Source organism: Dendrobates tinctorius, unplaced genomic scaffold, assembly GCF_039654945.1.
Source record: "Dendrobates tinctorius isolate UK_male_01 unplaced genomic scaffold, ASM3965494v1 ptg000008l, whole genome shotgun sequence".
Taxonomy (NCBI): Eukaryota; Metazoa; Chordata; class Amphibia; order Anura; family Dendrobatidae; genus Dendrobates; species Dendrobates tinctorius.
Window position 1 is genome coordinate 72,985,286 of NW_027361676.1, and position 26,082 is coordinate 73,011,367.

Here is a 26,082-nt window from a genome sequence, read left to right on the forward strand (position 1 = left end):
CTAGGTTAAGCTGGATATCTTTATTTTCTGAACATGTTTTTTTTACTATGCTTTTTACCAATGAGTTTTAATATAATTTTCCATATCTTTTATAGTTTCTTAGCTGTGGGACATAACGGTGTCATTTCTAGGGTATGATGTCTGTTTCTTCATTACGCCAACTTTCTTTTGAGTCATCCATTTCTTGCTGAAATAGAAGATTTCCATTAAAAAATAACATTTTTCAATTAAATTCTTGAGATACATATCAGCAAATTTGACCTGCACAATATTATAAACATAGATGCTAATATTGGGACTTCATGACAATTTATACTTGCCCAACTTTTATTTTTGCCTATGGGGAGGAAAAGATGGGGACATTCGATGACATACAAAAATTCCAACCTTGTCAGCTCACGGTGACCAGATACAGTGGGGAAAAGAGTATTTAGTCAGCCACCAATTGTGCAAGTTCTCCCACTTAAAAAGATAAGAGGCCTGTAATTGACATCATAGGTAGACCACAACTATGAGAGTCAAAATGAGAAAACAAATCCAGAAAAATCACCTTGCCTGATTTGGCAAGATTTATTTTTCAAATCATGGTAGAAAATAAGTATTTGGTCATTAACAGAGGTTCATCTCAATATTTTGTTATATATCCTATGTTGGCAATGACAGAGGTCAAACGTTTTCTGTCTTCACAAGGTTGGCACACACTGTTGGTGGTATGTTGGACCATTCCTCCATGCAGATCTCCTCTAGAGCAGTGATGTTTGGGCCTGTCGCCAACACGGACAACACAGACTTTCAAATCCCTCCAAAGGTTTTCTATGGGGTTGAGATCTGGAGATTGTCTAGGGCACTCCAGGACCTTCATATGCTTCTTACGAAGCCACTCTGTTGCCCTGGAGGTGTGCTTGGGATCATTATCATGCTGAAAGACCCATCCACGTTTCATCTTCAATGCCCTTGCTGATGGAAGGAGATTTGCACTCAAAATCTTATGATACATGGCCCCATTCATTCTTTCATGTACACAGATCAGTCGTCCTGGTCACTTTGCAAAGAAACAGCTCCAAAGCATGATGTTGCCACCCTCATGCTTCACAGTAGGTGTGGTGTTCTTTGGATGCAAGTCAGCAATCAGTCTCCTTCAAACATGACACGTTTTGTTTCTAGCAAACAGTTCTACTTTTGTTTCATCAGACTATATTACATTCTCCCAATACTCTTCTGGATAATTCAAATGCTCTCTAGCAAACTTCAGACAGGCCCGAACATGTACTGGTTTAAGCAGGGGGACACGTCTGGCACTGCAGGATCTGAGTCCCTGGAGGCGTAGTGTGTTACTGATGGTAGACTTTGTTACGGTGGTCCCAGCTCTATGAAGGTCATTCACTAGGTCCCCCCGTGTGGTTCTGCGATTTTTGCTTACCGTTCTTGTGATCATTTTGACCCCACGGAGTGAGATCTTGCTTGGAGTCTCAGATCAAGGGAGATTATCAGTGGTCTTGTATGTCTTCCATTTTCTTATTATTGCTCCCACGGTTGATTACATCACACCAACCTGCTTCTGCTTTTGTTTCTCGTGTCCTTCAACAGCTCTTTGGTGTTCACCATAGAGTAGTTTGGAGTGTGACTGTTTGAGGTTGTGGACAGGTGTCTTTTATACTGATAACAAGTTCAAACCGGTGCCATTACTACAGGCAATAAGTGGAGGACAGAGGAGACTCTTAAAGAAGAAGTTACAGGTCTATGAGAGCAAGAAATCTTGCATGCTTTTAGGTGACAAAATACTTACGGTATTTTCCACCATAAATTGAAAAATAAATCTTGCCAATTCAAACCAGGTGATTTTCTGGATTTGTTTTCTCATTTTGACTCTCTTAGTTGTTGTCTACTTATGATGTCAATTACAGGCCTCTCTCATCTTTTTAAGTGGGAGAACTTGCACAATTGGTGGCTGTCCTAATTACCAATCACAATGGCTGATAACCTTCTCCGTACAAAAACTGAACAGGATTCTTAAAATCTCAGCTAGGAGTCCTGTAAAGGCCCCGTCACACATAACGACTCACCTGCGATCCCGACAACGATATCAACGTGTCAGGATCGCTGGTAAGTCGCTATGTGATCGCTGGTGAGCTGTCAAACAGACAGCTTCACCAGCGATCAGCACAGCGACGCCGAGCGCCCGGCGTCGCTGTGTTCGTTAGTTACCAGCGCGCTGATGCAGGGAGCTGGTAACTAATGTACACATCGGGTATCCAAGGGACGTGCGTCCCTTAGATACCCGATGTGTACGTTAGTTACCAGCTCCCTGCATCAGTGCGCTGGTAACTAACGTACACATCGGGTTTGTAAGGGACGTACGTCCCTTGCATACCCGATGTGTACGTTAGTTACCAGCTGTTCGCTGGTCTCCCGCCTGTCACACGCAGCGATGCGTGCTGGCCAGCGGGAGACCAGTGACCAAAGAAAAGTCCTGGGCTTTCCTACAGCGATCAGCGATACCGGCAGGGGGGCCGGTCGCTGATCGCTGTCACACACAGCGATCTCGCTGGTGAGATCGCTGTTGTGTCACAAAACTTGTAACTCAGCAGCGATCTCGCTAGCGAGATCGCTATGTGTGTCGGGGCCTTAAGGTATTACTCTGCTATTTACTCTGACATTCTACTTTGAATAATATAAGCCTTTAAATCACCGTGGTTAGTTTCCCTCCCTATATCATATCCTACTATCGGGAAGCATAAATCGGCCATATATTACATATTTTCGATGGCACAACTGACTAGACTGAAAGTCAACACGAGGTCACAGATTACGGCAGAGACTGGTGAATTGTAGTCTGAACTAATGGCATTGTTGCCCAGAAACGAGGAATGTTTTTATCGTGTATACCTGACCCTGTGTTTTTCAGGTACTTCAAGGGTACGTTGCCACGTTCATGAATTGCTGTGTATTTATGCATCGTCAAACCCGCAACGGCCAGATGTTCAAGCATAGTGGATGGGATTTCAAGAAATACCACGTCCACTGTGCACCCATGGAAACGGACATGTGGCGCATCTTCGTTTTGGATCCAGCAAAAATATGCTGCGTCCAAAGCGCTGCTACATCCGGAACGTGTGCACATAGCCTAATAGGCTTCTACAAAAAAACAAAACAAAAAAAAAAAAAAACTGAATACTTGTGTTGCCCTGCAATTTACACTCATCATTGTTAATTATGTAGACAGGAATAATTTTTGGATGTTTTTTCAGCATCGTAAATCAACCATATTTAAATGGTAAATGTCAAATGTATGTGCTATGGGACTTTTATATAGTTTTATAATACTTTTAAAATACTTTTGTCACAAGTATTTTCTCCCAAGTTAATGAATAGCATAGAATACTGTTTGTCACATCACACCAGAAAAGGCCTGCCCACTCCGCAAGGATGGATAGAGAAAACATATTTTAAGGAAACCAGTAGAGAAAGCAGGAGATCCAGAATATGCTTTTACTCTACTGGTTTATGTGAAACAACTTCAATTGTGAGAGACAAAATCTAAAACAAAATCCAGAAAATCACATTGTATTATATTTACATAATTAATTTGCATTTTATTGCATGAAATAATTATTTAATGTCCTGGAGTGGCGACGGGCCATATAGAAGGAACCCCCGTCACCTGCAGAGCAGAGCTGTGCCAGCAGAGCAGAGCTGTGTCAGCAGGGAGAACTGTGTCAGTGGAGCAGAGCAGTGCCAGCAGTGAGAGCTGTGCACCCAGAGCGAAGCCAAGCTGGATGGCAGCAGACTAAGAGAGGGGTGTTCTGGCCAGAAGTACCATCACCAGGCAGACCAGCGTCACCCGCCGCCAACAGTGGGGACCAGGGAGAGTGAGACGTGGGTGTGTGTCTAGTGACAGCCAGAGTACCAGGTGCTGTACATGACCTGACCGTAAGTACCGCACACGCACTGCCTAACAGAAACCACACAGGACTGACACTCGCACCCGGCCGTGGACACAGAATAATTATCCTGATCTTTGTGACCTACAATTAAGGAGCCACGCTGGGGTCGTACTGGTCTGTGGCCCGTGCCTTTAATAGCCACAACAGTATATGGACAAGGGGCAGTGGAAGGTATCGGAGACCGACCAGTTACCAGAAGACAGGGTATTATCGTCTACCTGACCCCACTAGAAAGGACACTGCGCCAGCTGTTGCGGCACAATTGAGTTTGCAGTAGGAGCTGCATATTAAGATTAAGGACTGCCTCACATCTATGCTAACGAACTGCCGCCATGTGAACAGTTGTTATATCCTTTGCCTTTAATGTACTGTTTGTCTCCCCTGACTAACCCTTTATCTCCTGACTGTTTAACTATTTACCTCCCTAAATGGAATATTCCCCTGTAAATAAACCTGTTAACCTTTGCTCTGCCTGCGTCCCGTCACTGCATCCCGCGTTCCTGCTTGTTATCTTACAATATTTGGTACAGAAACCTTTGTTTGCAATTTCAGGTTAGTTGTTTCCTGTAGTTCTTGACCAAATTTGCACACACTGCAGCAGGGATTTTGGCCCACTCCTCCATACAGAGCTTCTCCAGAGCTTTCATGTTTTGGGGTTGTTGCTGCGCAACACTGAATTTCAGTTCCCTGCAAAGATTTTCTAATAGGTTCAGGTCTTGAGACTGGCTAGGCCACTACAGGAACCTGAAATGCTTCTTACGGAGCCATTTCTTAGTTTCCCTGGCTGTGTGTTTCGGGTCATTGTCATGCTGGAAGACTCAGCCATGACCTATTTTCACTGCTCTTACTAAGGGAAGCAAGTTGTTGGCCAAAATCTCGCGATACATGACTCCATCCATCCTCCCTTCAAAACGGTGCAGTCGTCCTGACCGTTTGCAGAAAAGCACCCCCAAGGTATGATGTTTTCCCCCACCATGCTTCACGGCTGGGACGGTGCTCTTGGGGTTGTACTCATCCTTCTTTTTCTTCCAAACATGGCGAATGGAGTTGATACCAAAAAGTTCTATTTTGGTCTCATCTGACCACGTGACCTTCTCCCATGTCTCCTGTGGTCATCCAGATGTTCTTTGGCTAACTTCAAATTTGCCTGGACATATGCTGGTGTGAGGTTGGGGACCTTGCATGCCCTGCAGAATTTTAATCCATGATGGCGTAGTGTGTTACTAATGGTAATGTTTGAGACTGTGATCCAAGGTCTCTTCATGTCATTGACCAGGTCTTCCTGTGTAGTTCTGGGCTGATTCCTGACCTTTCTCAGAATCATCCTTACCTGACGAGGCAAGAACTTACATGGAGCCCGTGACCGAGGAAGATTGATGTGGTTTTTTTCCATTTTCTAATAATTGTGCCAACAGTTGTTGCTGTCACGGGTGTGTCAGGTGTGACAGTCATCCTGGGTCCGGCTGCAGAAGGTCTTTGCATTTAGCTCAAGCACCTTGATTTTTGCATCTCTGTTATGGAGCGATATCCTTCTCCCTCTAAGACCGAATAGTTACCTCCACCTTCTGCTGCTGATCACACACCTATGCTGAAGGCTTATATTCAATTGCTGCAGCATGTGTGGGTGTTAGCTCATACTTGCCTCAGTCTTGTTAGATGTTCTAGCAATCAGTTAGTGTCTTCCCTGAGGACCCTTGGAAAATTGCTGGTGTGACATCTTGATGGTCTTTTCAAGCTAAGTGCTTCCCCCTATCCATCTACCCTTTGTCTTTAGTTTTAGTGCGAACTGACTAGTGCTCACTCTGTCCCCTCCCTATGTAGGACCTATCGCTAGGGTTAGGAAGGGATTAGGTTCCTGCTCGGCGATAGATGCAGAACCTATAAAGGGACGTTTAGGGCAGACAGGGTGATTTTAGATCTGCCTAGGGGTCTCCACTCCGCTCTTCCCTAGTGTTTGGGTTCCCCCTTTTTCCCATTGCTGTGTTATTCTTCACCCAGCGTAACAGTTGCCTTCTCAAAGAGCTGCTTGCCTATTGTCATGTAGCCCATCCCAGCCTTGTACAGGTGTACAATTTTGTCCCTGGTGTCCTTAGACAGCTCTTTGGTATTGGCCATGGTGGAGAGTTTGGGGTGTGATTGATTGTAGGGCCAAATGTCTTTATATTGGTGCAATTAATACAAGTAATGAGTGCAGACTAGGAGAGCTTCTTAAAGAAAAACTAACAAGTCTATGAGAGGCAAAATTCTTGCTGGTTGGTAGGCGATCAAATACATATTTCATGCAATAAAATGCAATTAAGGCTAGTTTCACATTTGCGCTTTTGAGCGCAGCGACGGCCTGCGCAGGGCCACCGCTAAGCCCCGCCACCTGCTGCGCCTCTGCCGGTAGCTCCGCCTACCGGCGCATGATGCTGCATGCGTCCTGCGTCCCCTCTCTTTATCACTGGGGGCGCAGGCCGTGCGCAGTATGCGTTTGGCGGCGCATGCGTCCTTTTCACGGTGCGCCGACCAGCGCCAAACGCAACCTGCTGCAGTTTGGTTGCGCTCGGCGCACCGTGAAAAGGACGCATGCGCCGCCAAACGCATACTGCGCACGGCCTGTGCCCCCAGTGATAAAGATAGGGGACGCATGCAGCATCATTCGCCGTAGGCGGAGCTACCGGCGGAGGCGGGGCTTAGCGGCGGCCGTGCGCAGGCCGTCGCTGCGCTCAAAAGCGCAAATGTGAAACTAGCCTAATTATGTAAAAATCATACAATGTAATTTACTAGATTTTTTTGGATTCTGTCTCTTACAGTTGAAGTGTACCTACGATAAAAATTACAGACCTCTCCATTCTTTGTAGGTGGGAAATTTGCAAAATCAGCACTGTATCAAATACTTATTTTCCCCACTGTACATCTACAGCAGCCTCTGGAGTGATTGATATTTTTGAAACAAAGAGGTGAATGATTAATAACTTTCTCAAAAGGGGTTTTATCAATTTTGAAAATGAGTTATGAATAGGTGATAACTGCCCAATTGTCAGGGGAGGTCCATCTGCTGGGATGAACACCAATCCTAAGAATTGGGGTTCTAGAGACTCCCCTGTGATTAGAGTGGTGCTTAATCATAAACATGTCTACTCCGTTCCTAATGGGGAAGCAGGAGAAATTGGTAGACATCGGCTAGTCTTCGGCAGTCCCATAAGAATAAATGGAGAGCATGATAGACCACCACTCCATTTAGATGGGGCTCTTTAATGTTATCATTTTTGGGATCAGTGGGAGTCCCAGTGGTTGGACCCTTTGCGATCAGAAGAGTCTATATCTTAAGGACAGGGGATAACTTTCAAACTTGGTACAACTACAACCATGTTCATTTTTCTTTCTTACTTTTACCTGCTCAGTTGTATGGGTACTTATTTTTCTTCTTAGGTTGGTGTTATCTACCAGTACTTCCTTTAATCTGGATTGTAGCTCTTGTTTCTCCTTGGCATATGTGAATACCGTTGTCTTCATGGAAATTACCATATTGACAAGTTTGTCTTTCTCAGCAGTAATTAATGCCAGTTGTTCGGCATTTCTTTTATTCTCCCTGTTTAAATGTTCGATTTCTTTAGCTAAAAACTGTTTCTCAACAGATAAATGGTTCCTCTGATCCTGAAAAAGTTTCCTTTGGCTAAGAAGCTCCTCACATTTGTCCGTTATAGTGTTCATCTCATGGACGTATTCTTCTCCATCCTGTTCTGCTCTGGACAGCCGTAGCTGAAGGAAGCTTATCTCTGTCTTTAAGCTGATGATTTGTTCCCTATAGAGGAAATTTTCTTCCTTTAAGAACTCCTCATTAATTTGTAGCTGTTTTAGTGCCATCTGCACGCCTTCAGTTTTACTCTTGAGCCGCTGCTCCTGCATGTGAACTTGATCTGATTCAGTTAGGTAACTTTCTAGTTCCTGAATCCTAAATACGAAGTCATCACCTTTGGCTACATTCCCACCGTCCACATTCTTGAAATGTTTTTGAAGATTGGAGTTTTCATTTTTCAAAGTATTTATTTTTCCTTTTTCTTCACTTCCAGCTCGTTCTTGACTTTCGGTAATTGAGATGACAGGTTTGAGATTATCAGCGTTAGTGGTTGAACAAGTTGAATTATCCAAGGAGTTATCCACAATTGTCTTCTCACTTGTATGAAGCAAGGCTTTACTTTGATGCAAATAAGGCACTTCTGCCTTTGTTAAATCTATAGAATGGTCTATGAGTCGACTGTCACTTGTTGCTGACATACTGCTGTCATTTAGTTGTAAAGAAACATCAGTAATTTGTAATGGTCTAAATTCCATCTCTTCAGCAGGAGAGGGATTTCCTTTCAGTTCACTAATAAATAACATCCGATCGTTAATTTGCTCAACATCCTCACCTTCAAAGGAAACCAACGAGTCTTTGGATTTAGGAATATGATGGTTGATGTAAGATAGGCTACTCCTGGGTCGTTTATCAACTTTTACTGGTAAAGCTGTATATGTAGAAGGCACCAACAACATTTCTGAAGCAAGATGTATTTTACTTGCCATGAATGGGAGTTCAGGCGACTTATGTGTGGTGGTACGCTGAGACTCCTCACATTCCTTATTGGCACAAGAAGCATATAACCTGCTCTCATATTTCCTTGGATCACTCATCTTATCTGTGATAGAGAACGGAATATGCATATTGTCTCTAATGCCATGCAGAGGAGATAATTTATCCTGCAATTACAAAGGCACTATTGTACTAACAGGTAAAATTGCATTGTAATTATTACTGTTAGAAATGTGGACATATTTGTATTTCTTAACACCTTCCAGTAGAAATAAGCTAATGGAAAGGGACTTAATGCAAGTAATTATACAAATATTTGCTGAAAAGGTTTGTCCTGTAAAAATAAGTTATCACCTCTCCTGAGGAAAGGTGATAATTTGTTGATTAGTCGAGGGCTGACCACTTAGACCTGTATTGGGATCCATACTTCGTATCATGTGTGGAACCAGTAGTATGGCCACATTTCACCAAAAAATTAATGAGCTGTTTTTCAACATGGCAGGGGTCGGGGTTCGCTACTTACCTGTCACACTAGACGATCCTGACATCCTTCTGCCCGCGTCCACGCTCGTTGCTCGTCTCTCCACAGGAAGCCCAGCAGGAAGCTGACGACGAGAAACGGTCCAGGACGTTCTCGCGCGATCAGCGATAACCAGCGGGGGAGCAGTCGGAGGTATGTATCAGACATAGCGATATCGCTAGCAATATCGCTATAATGTCACAAAAACCAGTGACGTTATAGCGATATTGCTAGCGATATCGCTTAGTGTGACAGGCCCTTTAGACTAACCAGAATCTGAAAAATCCTGGAGAACAGAAGTCCTGAAAGACTGGAGAAGGCCAAACGTTAGAAAAATAAGTCCAGCGCTGTAAGTCCATAAAATCCATTTTTCTTTTATTCCATCACTTCCAGTAGTATAAAAGCAATTACGTCATAGTCCAAAACATTAAAATCAACGCGTTTCAACGCAAAACCATGCGTCTTAATCATTCACAGAGATCTAATGGCAGACATTTTAGACTAGATATTAAAAGAAAACTGATAAGCCGGGAAACATGGTGGATTTATCAGCTAAACACCAGGGTCCCGCATGGCATCAATATTAGACAGGATCTGATTTATCACTAAGAATGATAAAAAATAAAAAAAAATACCCATCTGATGTCATATATGATCCCAGCCTGTAAGGGGTTAATTGTCTATCAGGTTTCTCTACACAGCTGTCCCTATCAGGTAGTTGGATCTGGAGGGTGGGATTGAACTGTGAACTAGTCTAAAATGTTGAGTCTGCCATTAGATCTCTGTCAATGATTAAGACGCACGGTTTTGCGTGGAGGTGAGCAGACACTAAACTTTTTTTGTATATTTTGAAGGCCAAATGTCGTCTCAATCTTCAAAAAAAGGAAAGATGGAGCCAAGAAATTACAGGCTAGGGAGCCTTACTTCTATAGCAGGAAAAATCTTTGAACAAATTATTAAACAGCATGTATGTAAGTACTTGGACACGAATACAGTAATTAACCAGACCCAGCATGTAGCAAACAAGTAATGCCAGACTTAACTAATTTCCTTCAATGATATGATCCCTGACTGGGTGGATCAGGGAAATGCGGTAGATATAGTATATCTCGACTTCAGCAAAGAATTTGATAAAATATCTCATACTATCCTTATTGACAAAATGACCAAGTATGGGACTGACAAGGTTAAGGTTAGGTGGATTCATAACTGGCTCAGTAATCGAACCAAAAGAGAGGTTGCACATCCAATTAGAAGAATGTTCAAGTGGGGTACCACAAGGCTCTGTCCTGGCCCCAGTGTTGTTCAACATTTTTTATAAATGATCTAGATAAGGGAACTGAAGGTAAACTGATCAAATTTGCAGACAATGCAAAGCTAGTGTTAGGGTACCATTACACATAGCGATGCACCAGCGACCCCGACGATATGGATCGCTGGTGCATCGCTAAGTGGTCGCTAGTGAGCTGCCACACAGGCAGATCTCACCAGCGACATCGCTGGGGTCGGGGGTCGCTACTTACCTGTCAGACGCGGCGATCCTGACGTCCTCCCGCCCGCGTCCATGCCTCGCTCGTCGGCGCCACAGGAAGCGCAGCAGGAAGTGGCCGACGAGAAATGATCCAGGACCTTCTCACGCGACCAACGATGAGCAGCGGGGGAGCGGGTCGGAGGTAAGTATCACATGCAGCGATATCGCTAGAAATATCGCTGCAATGTCACAAAATCGGTGACTTTACAGCAATAATGCTAGCGATATTGCAGTGTGTAACGGGGGCTTTAGGCGTCTGGTTTCTGCGTCTGCTCTGCAGGAATCCAGAGCCTCACATTCTGCGGTCTCATGCTGTCTATCTACTGCAGAGAAGATTACTTTGCAGCAGACCGCTCCAGAGACTAAGTTCCTCTGTGCTCCTACTTGGCATGCTCAGGAGGCGATCTCCCATTGGAGATCGGGAGTTATGTGCCCAGGTCCTGCTCCAGATCTCATTGGTCCATCTCGGAGATCTGTAAGGTCCCGCACGGCTATAAAAAGCACGCATTACCGTTCGGCCATGCGCTAGAATAGACTTTTCAAGCTAAATGTGTGAATGGTGACGGATGTATGACTCTGGTGACTGACTCAGTTGAAACCCCTTCCCTCTGATATTACACATGTGGATACGGAATTAGTGCAGCAGTCAGCACCAGTCAGTGGCAAACCTTAGGCCACTGTGCACACTGCACCGCACCTCTACTCTAGCGTCCGACATTGCGCCTGCTTCCTAGCTTTGTCGACTAGCGGCCGTGCCCTACGCCACGCTGCAGTTGCAGCCCTCCTTGGTGTCCGCAGTAGCGATGCCGCACACACAGTAGGTCTAGACGGATACAGCTCCTCTGCCCTGGGTCCTGCTCCTGTGACCAGATACCGTGTGTGCATTTCCTGTGGTATGTGACACTAACAGGCTCAGTGTTTTCGTATGTTTATGTTGCGGCACCTCTGTGTGTGAACAGAGCCTGCTTTGCGCACTTTGGGTGAAGTCTAACCTGTGCGCATATACTGCCATATTACTCGTCTGTCATTACCTAGCAGCGGTGTAACACTTACCCCGAGCGGCGAACGCACTTTATTATTAATTTTTATTTAGTGCGTTCCGCCGTTCCTAACAGCTAGGAGGGATAGCTAACACTAGAGAAGACAGAGGAAGGATTCAAGAGGATCTAGACAAGCATGAACAATGGGCAGCGACTAATAGAATAGTAATTAACTGTGACGTCTGCCTGCGGTCTGGGCTGCAGCCAGACAACACCCCGAGAAACACTGATACCCTTTACCCCTATACAGGGATCTGGATTTATAGCAGAGCCCAGGAGGCGCTGTCTGAATAGGAGCAATGACCAGAGCAGGACGGTCGTCAGAAAGGTGTTCCAATACAGGACACAGAGGCAATGATATCCGAGACTAAACCAGTCGGGCAGAAATGGTATAAAAACAGTAGACAGTAGCAGAGTCAGATTCCAGGCCGAAGCCAGAGTCATAAACCAGGAGAGTCGCAGAGGTACAGAATCGTTAGGCAGAAGCAGAGTCAGAATCCAGGCCGAAGTCAGAGTCATAAACCAGGAGAGTCGCAGAGGTACAGAATCGTTAGGCAGGAGCAGAGTCAGAATCCAGGCCGAAGTCAGAGTCATAAACCAGGAGAGTCGCAGAGGTACAGAATCGTTAGGCAGAAGCGGGGTCAGAAGTCCAGGCAAAAGTCAGAGTCAGTCAAACAGTAATTCACACAGTAACACGCAGGGGAACCAAGAATATATCCGGCGGCCTGCAAGAGCCGTCCCAAAGTATTTGAGGGATCATGTCATCCCTCACAGGCTCCTGGGCTGATGATGTCATCTGGACCGCCCCCAGGACCAGGCTGGATGGTGATGCACCAGCCCCTTCATGACTGACCGAGGAGCGAAGCCTGCGTCCAGCGGATGCCTGCGCAGGAGCCTCATAACTATCGCCGCCATGACTCGGGGTTGAAGCACAGCGCCTCCCAGAGACCGAGGCCGGAACCGCAGGCCACGAGTCAGACGGCGATGGGACAGTCCGGCGCCTCCTAGTGGTCAAGGCTGGGACAGCAGGCCCTGAGTCTGATGGTGATGTGACAGTCCGGCGCCTCCTAGTGGCCGAGGCCGGGACAGCAGGCCCTGAGTCTGACGATGACGTGACAGTACCCCCCCTCTAAGAGGGGCCTCCGGACCCTCAAAACCCGGTTTGTCAGGGTGGAGGAGGTGAAACCTTCTAATCAACCCCTTTGCATGAATGTCACTAGCGGGGACCCAGGACCTCTCCTCTGGGCCGTAGCCCTTCCAATGCACTAAATATTGCACAGAGTTTCTCACTAGACGTGAATCAAAGATGCCCTGGACTTCGTGCTCCAAGGCACCCTTGACCAAAACTGGAGGAGGAGGGGACTGGACGGGACGAATTGGGGAGCAGTACACCTTGAGGAGGGACTTATGGAAAACATTAGGAATTTTAAACGACTGCGGGAGTTTCAACCGAAACGCTACCGGGTTAATTACGTCTAATATTTCATATGGGCCGATGAACCTGGGACCCAGTTTGGCAGACGGTACCTTAAGTTTGATGTTTCTTGTAGAGAGCCAAACCTTGTCACCAACTCCCAGGTGCAGCCCCTGGGATCGTCGTCTATTAGCCGCCGAAGCCTGCCTAATCTGAGCCCCTTTCAAATTTGAGTTTACTTCGGACCAAATTGTCTTCAGACGATGTATATTTTGCTCAACCCCTGGGAGTTCCGACATCTTGGCCGAAAATCATCCAAAGCGCGGATGTAGTCCAAGGTTACAGAAAAAGGGGGTAGTTTTGATGGAGTTTTGGTATCTATTATTGAGAGCGAACTCCGCCAATGGCAAATGTTCCACCCAATCTGACTGATGTGCTGAGACATAGCAGCGGAGGTATTGCTCCAGCGCTTGGTTGGCACGCTCAGTTTGACCATTGGCTTCGGGATGGTATGCCGAGGAGAAGGACAACTCAACACCAATACGTTTACAGAACGCCCTCCAGAACTTCGAGACAAACTGGGTACCCCTGTCGGACACAATATTTGCCGGAACGCCGTGCAAACGTACAACGTGAAGAACAAACAACTTACTTAAAGTTTCAGACTTAGGCAAGCCAGACAGGGGAACAAAGTGACACTGCTTACTGAACCTGTCCACCACCACCCAGATACAAGTTTTCCCATCGGAGGGTGGCAGGTCTGTAATGAAGTCCATGGAGATGTGGGTCCATGGACTCTCAGGGGTGGGCAAGGACTGAAGCCAGCCGGTAGGGCTATTATGGGGGGGGACTTGGCGCGGGCACAGACTTCACACACTGAGACGTAGTCCTTACAGTCCTTGGCCACCGTCGGCCACCAAAAGTTCCTGGTTACCAGCCTAGTGGTATTATTGAGACCAGGATGGCCTGCCAGGACGGAGTCGTGTGATTCTTTTAACACTTGTAAGCGAAAGGTAGCTGGAACAAATAATTTTTTTGGGGGGTCTAGTGTCAGGAGCTCGTTCTGATGACCTACGGATCTCCTCCAGGAGGTCCAGAGATACTGCCGACACGACAATCCCATTAGCCAATATTGGAACTGGTTCATAGTCCTCGGTCTGTGTGGGGCAAAAGCTGTGGGAGAGGGCATCTGCCCTCACATTTTTAGTTCCGGGGCGAAAGGTGATTAAAAAATCAAACCTGGAGAAAAACAAGGCCCACCTGGCCTGCCTAGGATTTAGTCTTTTAGCCGACTCTAGGTAGGTTAGGTTTTTGTGGTCGGTAATAACAGTAACCTTGTGTTTGGCACCTTCGAGGAAGTGGCGCCATTCCTCGAAGGCCCACTTGATTGCCTGTAACTCCCGATTGCCGATGTCATAGTTTCTCTCCGTGGCAGAGAATTTGCGGGAGAAAAAGGCACATGGGCGAAGCTGAGTGAGGGATGCAGTGCCTTGCGAGAGCACTGCTCCCACTCCGACTTCGGAGGCATCTACTTCTACAATAAAACGGGTGGTCCAAGTTTGGTTGAATCAACACCGGGTTGGCCACGAAGCACTCTTTTAGTGTAGAAAAAGCCCGAGTTGCCTCAGGATTCCAATTGGTCACGTCCGCCTCTTTCCGGGTAAGGTCCGCTTGGCAATCTCTGAGAATCCCCTGATGAATTTGCGATAATAATTCGCAAATGCCAAAAATCGCTGCAGTGCTTTCAGCGATTTGGGTTGCACCCAATCCTTAATAGGTTGAATCTTGGCAGGATCCATGCGGAACCCCTTGCCTGAGACCATGTATCCTAAAAACTGCACCTCTTCGGCAAAAAAAACACATTTTTCAAATTTCGCAAACAAAGAGTTTTCGCGCAGTCTTTGCAGTACTGAACGAACGTGTTGAGCATGTGTCACAGGGTCAGCAGAATAAATCAAAATGTCGTCCAGATATACGACGACATACACCCCACAAATGTCTCTGAAAATATCGTTGACGAAGTGCTGAAATACTGCAGGAGCGTTACTGAGTCCGAACGGCATTACCAGGTACTCAAAATGGCCAAGGGGTGTATTAAAGGCCGTTTTCCATTCGTCCCCATCTCTTATGCGGACCAGGTTATATGCCCCCCGGAGGTCAAGTTTAGTAAACCAGCGGGCTCCCAGTAACTGATTAAAAAGATCAGGAATGAGTGGCAGCGGGTACTGATTTTTTACAGTAATGGCGTTCAGCTCACGGTAATCAATACATGGTCTGAGTCCACCATCTTTTTTCTCTACAAAGAAAAACCCAGCTCCTACAGGTGAAGTGGAAGGTCTAATGAAGCCTTTTCGTAGGCTGTCTGCTATGTAGTCATTCATGGCTACACGCTCAGGACCAGAGAGGTTGAATATTCTCCCCTTAGGGAGACGGGCACCAGAGACCAAGTCAATAGGACAATCGTATTCTCTGTGAGGAGGTAGTTTCTCAGACTCCACTATGGAGAAAACATCTTAATAATCCCTAAACGCATATGGAATAGAAGGTGTTTTAATTTTAATTTGGTTCACCGACAGTGACATACAGTTACTCTGACACCGTGGACTCCAGCGCACGATATCACCTATGCGCCAGTCAATAACCGGATTATGCTGGTGCAACCATGGCATGCCTAATACAACAGGATCTGATAAATTATGTATAACAAAAAATGACATTTGTTCGTTATGTAATGTCCCCACTGACATAGAAATTTCAGCAGTAACGAATTCCACGCCTCCCTGGAATATAGATGTACCATTAATTGCAGTAGTCTGAATAGGCGCTTTAAGCCTTGACAGAGGTACACCAAGGCTCCTAGCAAATAAAAAATCCATAAGGTTGCCGGCAGCACCACAATCCACATAAGCCTTCACACACAGACGTTTCTTAGCAAAAGAAAGGGAAACTGGTAACAACAGTTTGGCCGCATTTGCGGGCAATACCTGGCCCCCAGAGCTGTCCAGGGGGCGATGATCCAGGAATGTGGATTTCCAACAGCCAGCATTTTCCTTGAAGCTTCCAGGCTGCAGCATGCTTGAGCCTGAGAGTGACCTTCCAGGCTGTGCAATGTAACAGGTGTTTGGGCCAAGGATCAGCTCAGTCAGGAGGAAGAGGAAAAAAAAAAGGTAAGGAAAACTGCTTTTATATGTGTTAAGTATAGACACAAAAAGCAGTTTTATTTTTTGGGCCGGATATAATGTGACGTCTGCCTGCGGTCTGGGCTGCAGCCAGACAACACCCCGAGAAACACTGATACCCTTTACCCCTATACAGGGATCTGGATTTATAGCAGAGCCCAGGAGGCGCTGTCTGAATAGGAGCAATGACCAGAGCAGGACGGTCGTCAGAAAGGTGTTCCAATACAGGACACAGAGGAAATGATATCCGAGACTAAACCAGTCGGGCAGAAATGGTATTAAAACAGTAGACAGTAGCAGAGTCAGATTCCAGGCCGAAGCCAGAGTCATAAACCAGGAGAGTCGCAGAGGTACAGAATCGTTAGGCAGAAGCAGAGTCAGAATCCAGGCCGAAGTCAGAGTCATAAACCAGGAGAGTCGCAGAGGTACAGAATCGTTAGGCAGGAGCAGAGTCAGAATCCAGGCCGAAGTCAGAGTCATAAACCAGGAGAGTCGCAGAGGTACAGAATCGTTAGGCAGAAGCGGGGTCAGAAGTCCAGGCAAAAGTCAAAGTCAGACAAACAGTAATTCACACAGTAACACGCAGGGGAACCAAGAATATATCCGGCGGCCTGCAAGAGCCGTCCCAAAGTATTTGAGGGATCATGTCATCCCTCACAGGCTCCTGGGCTGATGATGTCATCCGGACCGCCCCCAGGACCAGGCTGAATGGTGATGCACCAGCCCCTTCATGACTGACCGAGGAGCGAAGCCTGCATCCAGGGGACGCCTGCGCAGGAGCCTCATAACTATCGCCGCCATGACTCGGGGTTGAAGCACAGCGCCTCCCAGAGACCGAGGCCGGAACCGCAGGCCACGAGTCAGACGGCGATGGGACAGTCCGGCGCCTCCTAGTGGTCAAGGCCGGGACAGCAGGCCCTGAGTCTGATGGTGATGTGACAGTCCGGCGCCTCCTAGTGGCCGAGGCCGGGACAGCAGGCCCTGAGTCTGACGATGACGTTACATTAACAGAGAGAAATGCAAGATTCTACATCTGGGCAAAAAACATTAAAATTACACCTACAGAATGGGAGGAATAGAACTAAGCAATAGCATGTGTGAAAAATCCTTGGGTATACTAATAGATCACAGACTGCAAATGAGTCAACAGTTTGATGCAGCAGCAAAAAAAGCAAACACAGTTCTAGGATATATTAAGAGAAGCATAGATTCTAGATCATGTGCAGTAATTATCCTCCTCTACGCCTCCTTGGTCAAGCCACATTGGGAATACTAATATCAAAACACTGACCGTCATATCCAAACATAAATCAGGTGTAAACAGGTGCTTACCTAAGAGTCGCCAACTCATTTACAATAAACATAAAAGGTAGCACTTTGTAGTGCTATAACATACAAATAAATTGAATTGCATTACTGCACTAGAAATATGAAAAATTAAGAATGCTTAAGGCATAAAGTGGCCAATTCATGTGTACCTGGCAGCCACGTTAAGGCGATTCTCCTTTGCCAGGACCTAATGCCAATCCTCTTAGACAGTCTACACTTCTTCTGGGAACCTAATGTGAATCCTCTCCTAGACTGAAGTCTAAAATCTCAATGGTGGGGTATGATCCTGTTGCAATTAAAAACACCTGAGGCTAAGGGTCGGAGTGCTCAGTCAGAAGGCGTTTTTAATTGCAACAGGATCATACCCCTCCATTGAGATTTTAGACTTCAGTCTAGGAGAGGATTCACATTAGGTTCCCAGAAGAAGTGTAGACTGTCTAAGAGAGGACTGGCATTAGGACCTGGTAAACGAGAATCGCCTTAACGTGGCTGCCAGGAACACATGAATTGGCCAATTTATGCGCTAAGCATTCTTAATTTTGCATATTTCTAGTGCAGTAATTCAATTCAATTTTCATGTGTCATACATCGGGAATACTGTGTCTAATTCTGGGCACCACATTTTAAAAAAGACATTGAAAAACACGAGCAAGATCAGAAAAGAGCTACCAAGATGGTGAGCGTACTGCAAATTATATCTAATGAGGAATGGTTAAAGGATCTGGGAATGTATAGCTTGCAAAAAAGAAGACTAAGAAGAGACTTAATAGCTTTCTACAAATATCTGAAGGGATGTCACAGTGTATAGGGATCATTCTTATTCCCATTTGAACATGGAAACACGAGAAGCAATGGAATGAAACAGAACAGGAGAAGATACAGATTAGATATTAGAAAAACATTTTTGACAGTGAGGGTGATCAATGAGTGGAACAGGCTGCCACGAGAGGTGGGGAGGTCTCCTTCAATGGAAGTCTTCAAACAGAGGCTGGACAGACATCTGTGTGAGATGGTTTAGTGAATCCTGCATTGAGCAGGTCGTTGGACTTGATAACCCAAGAGGTCCCTTCCAACGCTAACATTCTATGATTCTATGACTACCATAACTTCAATGATAGCAGCCAAGGAGTGTAAGCATGTTTATTGCTGTGTGTGGCGCTCAGATTCAACACTTAATATCTTTTGAAAAAATTGTTTCTACTTTTTCATCATTTGCTTATTATTAGCATGGCAATAGATCGTGAGTCCATAATTACATGACTTTTCCTTCTTAGAATTGCAATTTAAATGTTGAGGAGCATATATTTACCATCCATGGCTGTGTGATGTATACACCACATAGGTCTTTACAAGACACAACTCTAAAAACTGTCCTGTACCAGTGTCTCCATCACATGAAGATAACAAATGTCCTATTGAGTGAATGCAAGCTGTGATCTTGACCACCTTGAATAACTGATAGTCACTTTAAGGACAGTGCTCTCACAACTTGCTGCTGTTGCCTACCAAGTCCATTCAAATGGCCATGGCATAATTTAAATGTACTTGTCTGATGTTCTTCTGTTAAAGCAACAAAATATGGCTAGAGCTAACATTATTTTATGGGAAAAAGTCAAAAAATGCTGGAAGTTCCAATATCAGAATTTCTTTAACAGTACTGTGCTCCTTTGCTTGCTTAAAGCACCATCCCAGCGATTTTTTTATTGCACCACTGGAGCAGTCCTTTAGATGTAATTCCCCCGCCCCATCTCATAGTCAACTGCATCCACCTTCACCCTTTTCCAGCATCGCTCCCGTCGGCCTCCAACGAAAAGTGACCTGCCGGCAGCTACAATGTTTCATGGAGCACACCAGAGGTCATCAATACAACTCTAAGAGACCCTCGCTCTGGCACTCATAGACTTGCATTGAGCTCTTGTGACGTAACTTTTGACTTCCAGACAGTCAGAATTTATGGGTTTAAGATGGCACTGTGGGACCGGAGCGGTGTTGGTAAAAGGTGAAGCAATCAGAAGGTGAATATAAAAACAGGGGCAGGGCTCTTACATTTCAAGTGCCACTCCTGTGCTGAAAAAAACCTGCTGGAGTGGTGCTTTAATTGTATTTTACCAAAATTATCAGACTTTCAAGTTCTGCTATATCACAATAAAATTCGGCAACAGGGTGTAGTACAATATAAGTGAGTGCACCTGCTACGTAAAAATCTGCATATATTTTAGGGTACATTGCATAATTTCAAAATAAAGCAGCAGGCTGTATGTGTAATTGTTAGGTATTTTTACATCAGATTTAGGTTCATAATAACTTGTCGCAAGACAGCAGATTGCAATGTCCCAACTAATGACAGTGATCATGTTCCACCCAACAGTCAGCAGAGATCCAGTCCGGCATGTCCACATTCAGTATCTTTGGTTGCCGCTTTGATAGCAACATAGGGTTCATTCACACATCAGTTTTTTTAATACAAGTGCAATCTGTGTTTTTGAAGGATAGAACTTCTACCAACAATAGTCATTGGGGCCGTTCATATGCCTATGGTTTTCGCGTACCAAGAGGGGCGCACAAAATCACTGAGATGTGCCCAATATTGATCTGATTGTCGGATCAAAATCGGTAATGCAAGTCTATGTGTCCGTGAAGAAATCGGAATACACTTAGATGCTATCCGAGTGCTGCGTGTGTTTAACAGAATGCTAAATAGGAAAATATAGAAATACTTTATTTTTTGTTTGTTTCTCATCCGAGAAAAACTGATGAAACTTGACCAAACTCTGATGGTAAAAACTGACACACTGACCAAACTGATGAAACCGTGATAAAAAAAAATGATGAATAAACTTGGACTAATATTCTTGTATGAGAAAATCACTGATGTCTGAATGAGCCTAAGGTCGGGATCACACATGCGAGGAACTCGGACAAGTCTTGCATGTTAATACCAGGCAGTGCCACCGGCACTCGGACAGGAGCGTGCGGCTCCATGTATTTCTATGCAGCCGCACGCTCCGCTCCCGAGTGCCAGCGGCACTGCCAGGTATTAACATGCGAGACTTGTCCGAGTTTCTCGCATGTGTGATCCTGGCCTAAGAGTTGTGTACTAACAAGTCTCCATGTAGCTCTAACTAAGGAATTTGTAGTGCATAAGTGTCACTGAAAGGTTTAACAATTTAACATACCATAGCTTTATATTTTGGTGTACTGGTCATTGGAAGTTGCGTAGAAGCACTCTGTGAACCTTCCATTTATTTAATGCTTTGGTTTGAGGAATCCTTAATTTCTGATGTGAACAGACCTGTAAAAAATATAGCTTTGTAATACAATACATTTTTGTAGTCTGAGAAGTACTCCAGTACAACGCAACCAGTCCTGCCCTTTTGCAATTTTTGTTTTTCCATTTACTTCTTTTCCTCCCCAATTTCAAAGAGCCATAACTTTTTTTTTATTTTTTTCTATCGACATCACCTATGAGTGCTTGTCTGTTGTTGGTTGAGTTATAATTCTGAATGACACCATTCACTTTAACATATAATATACTAAAAGGAGAAGAAAAAAATCCTTACAAGGGCGAATGGCGAAAAAAAGGGAATTCCGGCTTTGTTTTTACGGGGTTAATTTTGCATTAAAATGGGCAGCCCACCTAATCTAATAGTATGGGTGTCACTAACAGGCATAAGCCAGATACTGTGCATTACCTGTGTATGTGTGTGAACAGTGCCCTATATGCCCGTTATTCTTGAATTTTTAGTCCTCTTTTTGTGTCTTTGCTATTTAGTTCAGTAAAATTACATGGCAACAGGATGCTCCAGGTAAGTACAATTAGGGTAAAACCAAATATACACCATTTTTCTGTTTGTAGGCATAATTAAAAAAATTACTTGTTTCGCCAGTTTCTGAAACCCATAACTACTTTATTTTTCCATTGATAGAGCTACGTGAGGACTTGTTTTTTGGGTTCTGCTCTATGTATTTTATGGTACAGTTTGTACAATTAAGGCCGGGGTCAGACTTGTGAGAAACTCGCACGAGTCTCGCTCCTCAATGCCCGGCACTGCCCCCAGTTTTCGGGACCGGAGTGTGCGGCTGCATGTATTTCTATACAGCTGCACACTCCGGTCCAAGTGCAGGCGGCAGTGCTGGGCATTGAGGAGCGAGACTCGTGCGAGTTTCTCACAAGTCTGACCCCGGCCTAAGGAAAATACCATGTTTTGATCTAGTTTTATATGAATAACAATTCTCAAAATGTGATTGCAGTTTCCCTAAGTATAAATGCACCACATAATGAAGCACTATGACATCAAAAAGAGACTATGAAGTCTCTACAATAAGAGACATGCCAATGCACCAAGTGCCTAAAAACTGCAAACCCATGGAGGTAAGATGAAGGTCTAATAATAAAGTCAAATGCCCGCAAGATGTAAAAGGCTGGGAGGGGTAACATGCGGGCATGTCTCTTATTCCATAAGTCTCTGCCCAAATATATTGGAGGGGGTATATATCAGGTTCCTACCTAAAGACCTGTTTTTTTGGAGTGTCATTAATGGTGAAATTGTTCTTAGCCTTTTTAATTGTTTTATTTGTGTTTTTGTCACTTGCGTGTTCCTTCCACATGCTAACAATAAAAATTGATAATCTATTATAGTAAATAACTTGCGTTTATTTTGGGTTAATCGCGTCCATTCTGCACACTTCTTTTCCCACAATTGTACTCTTTTTCCAAGTGTGTGGACTGCAGTCCCCTATAGATTATTTGTAGTGCCCTCAAGTTCTCCATTTTTTCGAATTACTGTTCTCAGCACACCCTAAGGCTGTGTGCCCACGTAAGCGTTTTTTACGCGTTTCTGAAGCGTTTGTCCCGGTCAAAACGCTTCAAAAACGCATAAAAGAAGCATACCATTCATTTTAAATAAATTCCGCACTTTTTGTGCACATTGATGCGTTTTTTTCCATGAAAAAAACGCTTTGCAGTAAAAAACGCAGCATGCTCATTAACTTTGCAGAAACATCTGCGTTTTTGCTATATACTATGGGTCAGAAAACGCGCGGAAAAAAACGCGCGTTTTCTGGGAAGGAGTCCGGTTTGGAATCAGAAATTTTCTGCATACGTGGGCACATAGCTTAAGGGTTATGTTTGCACTGAGATTTTTGAGATGTTAGAAAATAGAAATTTTCAAGCAGAATCTACGTTTCCTTTCATTGATGTAGTTTTGGAAGATTTTTCTCCTGACGCATTTTGCAGCCTTCTGACACAGCCTCGTTCAGTGTGGATCCCACCAGGATCTGCTTCAAAAAGTTATGATCTTCTTTTTCCAACAGTTTTTCAAACCTCTTAAAGAAAACAAGCGCTTAAGAAACTCCTCAAAGTGAATATTACATAGCAATGAATGGGAAGAGTTGTTTTTAAAGTGGTTAAAGGGAATCTGTCACCCTTTTTTTGGAATATGAGCTGCCGGCACCGACATCAGGGGCCTATATACAGCACTCTGTAATGCTGTAGATAAGCCCCCGATGTAACCTGAAAGATAAGAAAAAAGAGATTATACTCACCCCGGCGTCCGGTCCGATGGGTGTCGCCGTCCGGTCCAGCGCCTTCCATTTTCATACGATGCCGTCCTCTTCTTCCCTTCCTGTCGTGGCTCCGACGTAGGTGCACTGCTCTGCCCTGTTGAGGGCAGAGCAGAGTCCTGCAGCGCGCAGGCGCTGGGAAAGGACGGCATCGTATGAAGATGGGAGGCACCGGACGGCGACACCCATCGGACCGGACCGCCCCCCCAGGGTGAGTGTAATCTAACTAATTTTTATTCTCTTTCAGGTTACATCAGAGACTTATCTACAGCATTACAGAATGCTGTAGATAAACCCCTGATGTCGATGCCGGGAGCTCATAGTCCAAAAAAGGGTGACAGATTCCCTTTAATAAGGAGAGAAAAATCCTCTGCGTGAACATACGCTAAGGGCTACATTCACACGATGAGCTTTTGGTGCCAATTTTCTGCACCTACTATGTAAATTACATTACTTTTTTTTCATTGTGTTTTTTTTGCCACTAGGGTTTCTGTCTCTTGTTGGTGTGACATGATTTAAATAAAACTTCTATGTTCTTGATACTTCCTGGTAATTGGCTTTGACAACACTTTATTGACACATGTGGACTACATGGCATGTCTCCATGGCAGAAACACAAGAAAAACACGTGTTTTTTCCCTGCAGATTTTCCACACCCAATGTAAGACTATGGGAAAAATCTGCACATAAAGCTCAGCGCACCCACTAGAGAGACTGACATGTGGATGTGATCCGCGGACCGCAGGTCAGTTTACACGGAGTAGAATAAAACCACAGCAGGCAGCAGATTCCTGTACATCCCGTCCACCGTGCTGGAACTCAGCAAAAAAACAGATCAGAAGCTCATTGTGGGCACACGATGGGCTCACTGTAGGCACATGGTGGGATCATTGTGGGCAAATGGTGGTATCATTGAGGGCACATGGTGGGATCATTGTGGGCACATGGTGGGATCACTGTAGGCACATGGTGGGATCGAGGGCACATGGTGGGATCATTGTCGGCACATGGTGGGATCACTGTAGGCACATGGTGGGATCATTGTGGGCACATGGTGGGATCATTGTGGGCACATGGTGGGATCATTGTGGGCACATGGTGAGATCACTGTAGGCACATGGTGGGATCATTGTGGGCACATGGTGGGATTGTTGTGGGCACATGGTGGGCTCATTGTAGGAACATGGTGGAATCACTGTAGGTTCATCGTGGGAACATTGTGGGCACATGGTGGGATCGTTGTGGGCACATGGTGGGATCATTGTGGGCACATGGTGGAATCACTGTAGGCACATGGTGGAATCATTGTAGGCACATGGTGGAATCATTGTAGGCACATGGTGGAATCACTGTAGATACATCATGGGAACATTGTAGGCTCATGGTGGGATCATTGTAGGAACATGGTGGGATCGTTGTGGGCACATGGTGGGATCGTTGTGGGCACATGGTGAAATCGTTGTGGACACAGTGGGATCGTTGTGGGCACATGGTGGGATCGTTGTGGACACAGTGGGATTGTTGTGGGCACATGGTGGGATAGTTGTGGGCACATGGTCAGATCGTTGTGGGCACATGGTCGGACCGTTGTGGGCACATGGTGGGATCGTTGTGGACACGGTGGGATCGTTGTGGGCACATGGTGGGATCGTTGTGGGCACATGGTCAGATCGTTGTGGGCACATGGACGGACCGTTGTGGGCACATGGTGGGATCGTTGTGGGCACATGGTCGGACCGTTGTGGGCACATGGTGGGATCGTTGTGGGCACATGGTCGGACCGTTGTGGGCACATGGTGGGATCGTTGTGGGCACATGGTCGGACCGTTGTGGGCACATGGTGGGATCGTTGTGGGCACATGGTGGGATCGTTGTGGGCACATGGTGGGATCGTTGTGGCACATGGTCGGATCGTTGTGGGCACATGGTCGGACCGTTGTGGGCACATGGTGGGATCGTTGTGGGCACACTGCCTCACAGGACCAGAGCGCATGAACCACAGTTTGTTACAAAATATGGCCACATCTTAAAGGTGTTTTCAGCTTTTAAAAAGAGGTCCTCATGCAATAGCAGTCATTTAAAATAATGTGGAGCTCGCCCTGCCCTTCCCACATCACCGCTGCAACCAATCACAGAATTCTAGATGTCTGATCATGTAAACTGCACAAGCTGCAGAGCTCAGTGATTGGCTGCAGCAGTGATGTGTGCTGTTCACACGAATCCAACACTGCAGCCAAACCATACGGAGTGGAGCAGCGGAGGTGAGTCATTTTACATGATTTCTATTGTTTGGAGGCCACTTTTTTAAAGAATGTGGAAAATCCCTTTAAAAATGTAATGCAGCAGCTAGCCGCGTCCTCTACACCCACACACGGGCGACTATCAGAGAGTGACACACCCTCACTCATGGCCTACACGCTGAGTGTGAGGAGACGGCAGCTGTGACCACACGACGCCTTCACACACTGATACCTGCGACGTCGGCAGCTCCGCTATGCCCGGTCCCAGCTCCACTAACGGCCCCGCCCTCTGCCACCCAACCGCTGCGTGTGGTGAGGTGTGCGCATGTGCGGTACTCGTGGAGCTGCGTGCTGCGGACCCTGTGTGCGGCCACACGTGAGGCGGTGCTGGCTGCCGCTGCTGAGTGGTGACGTTATAACGGAGCTGATGGATGAGGCTTATTGTAACACAGTACTGCGCGCAGTGTCAGTAATGGCTGACTCTCCTGCTGTTTGCCGTGTAGGGGATTTGTGACAGCATGGCGGGAATATTAGGTTAATGTGTGTGGGCCTTATGCTACCACTTAATATGGCTGTGACCCTGCGGCCCCGTATACTGCTGATATTGCCGGCCTCTTCTGTTACCTGTGTGACTACCATTTACCTATGTAGTAATTCTGCCGCACCATGTGCTTGCAGGGGGCAGCACTGTATACGAAGTGCGGTTATGGCCCTGTGTATACGCGCCTGTCTTGTATTACTGTGCATGTGCCACCCCCGACATCCATT

General features: G+C 45.7%; 1 protein-coding gene across 2 annotated transcripts; it reads right to left on the bottom strand.

The window, feature by feature from the left end:
* Window positions 1-25,833, bottom strand: CCDC110 (coiled-coil domain containing 110). 2 transcript variants are annotated; one of them, XM_073576127.1, is made up of 4 exons: window positions 25,547-25,833; window positions 20,689-20,804; window positions 7,323-8,666; window positions 1-187 (listed from the first exon to the last, which is right to left on the bottom strand). In XM_073576127.1, the coding sequence occupies exons 2-4, from the start codon at window positions 20,752-20,754 to the stop codon at window positions 128-130; spliced, it is 1,470 nt and encodes a 489-aa protein (XP_073432228.1). In that variant the 5' UTR covers window positions 20,755-20,804; window positions 25,547-25,833; the 3' UTR covers window positions 1-127. The 2 variants fall into 2 exon arrangements, with proteins under 2 accessions (XP_073432228.1, XP_073432231.1); XM_073576130.1 differs by having other exon boundaries at window positions 7,323-8,605; window positions 25,547-25,559.
* Between the last annotated feature and the right edge of the window lie 249 nt (window positions 25,834-26,082).

Coding starts and splice junctions, on each gene's coding strand:
- CCDC110 (XM_073576127.1), bottom strand. CDS start 20,754: ATGGAAGGTTCACAGAGTGCTTCTACGCAACTTCCAATGACCAGTACA. Junction 8,667..20,688: donor CACCAAAATATAAAGCTATG/GTATGTTAAATT, acceptor TTGTAATTGCAG/GATAAATTATCTCCTCTGCA. Junction 188..7,322: donor GTACCCATACAACTGAGCAG/GTAAAAGTAAGA, acceptor CTTCTATTTCAG/CAAGAAATGGATGACTCAAA.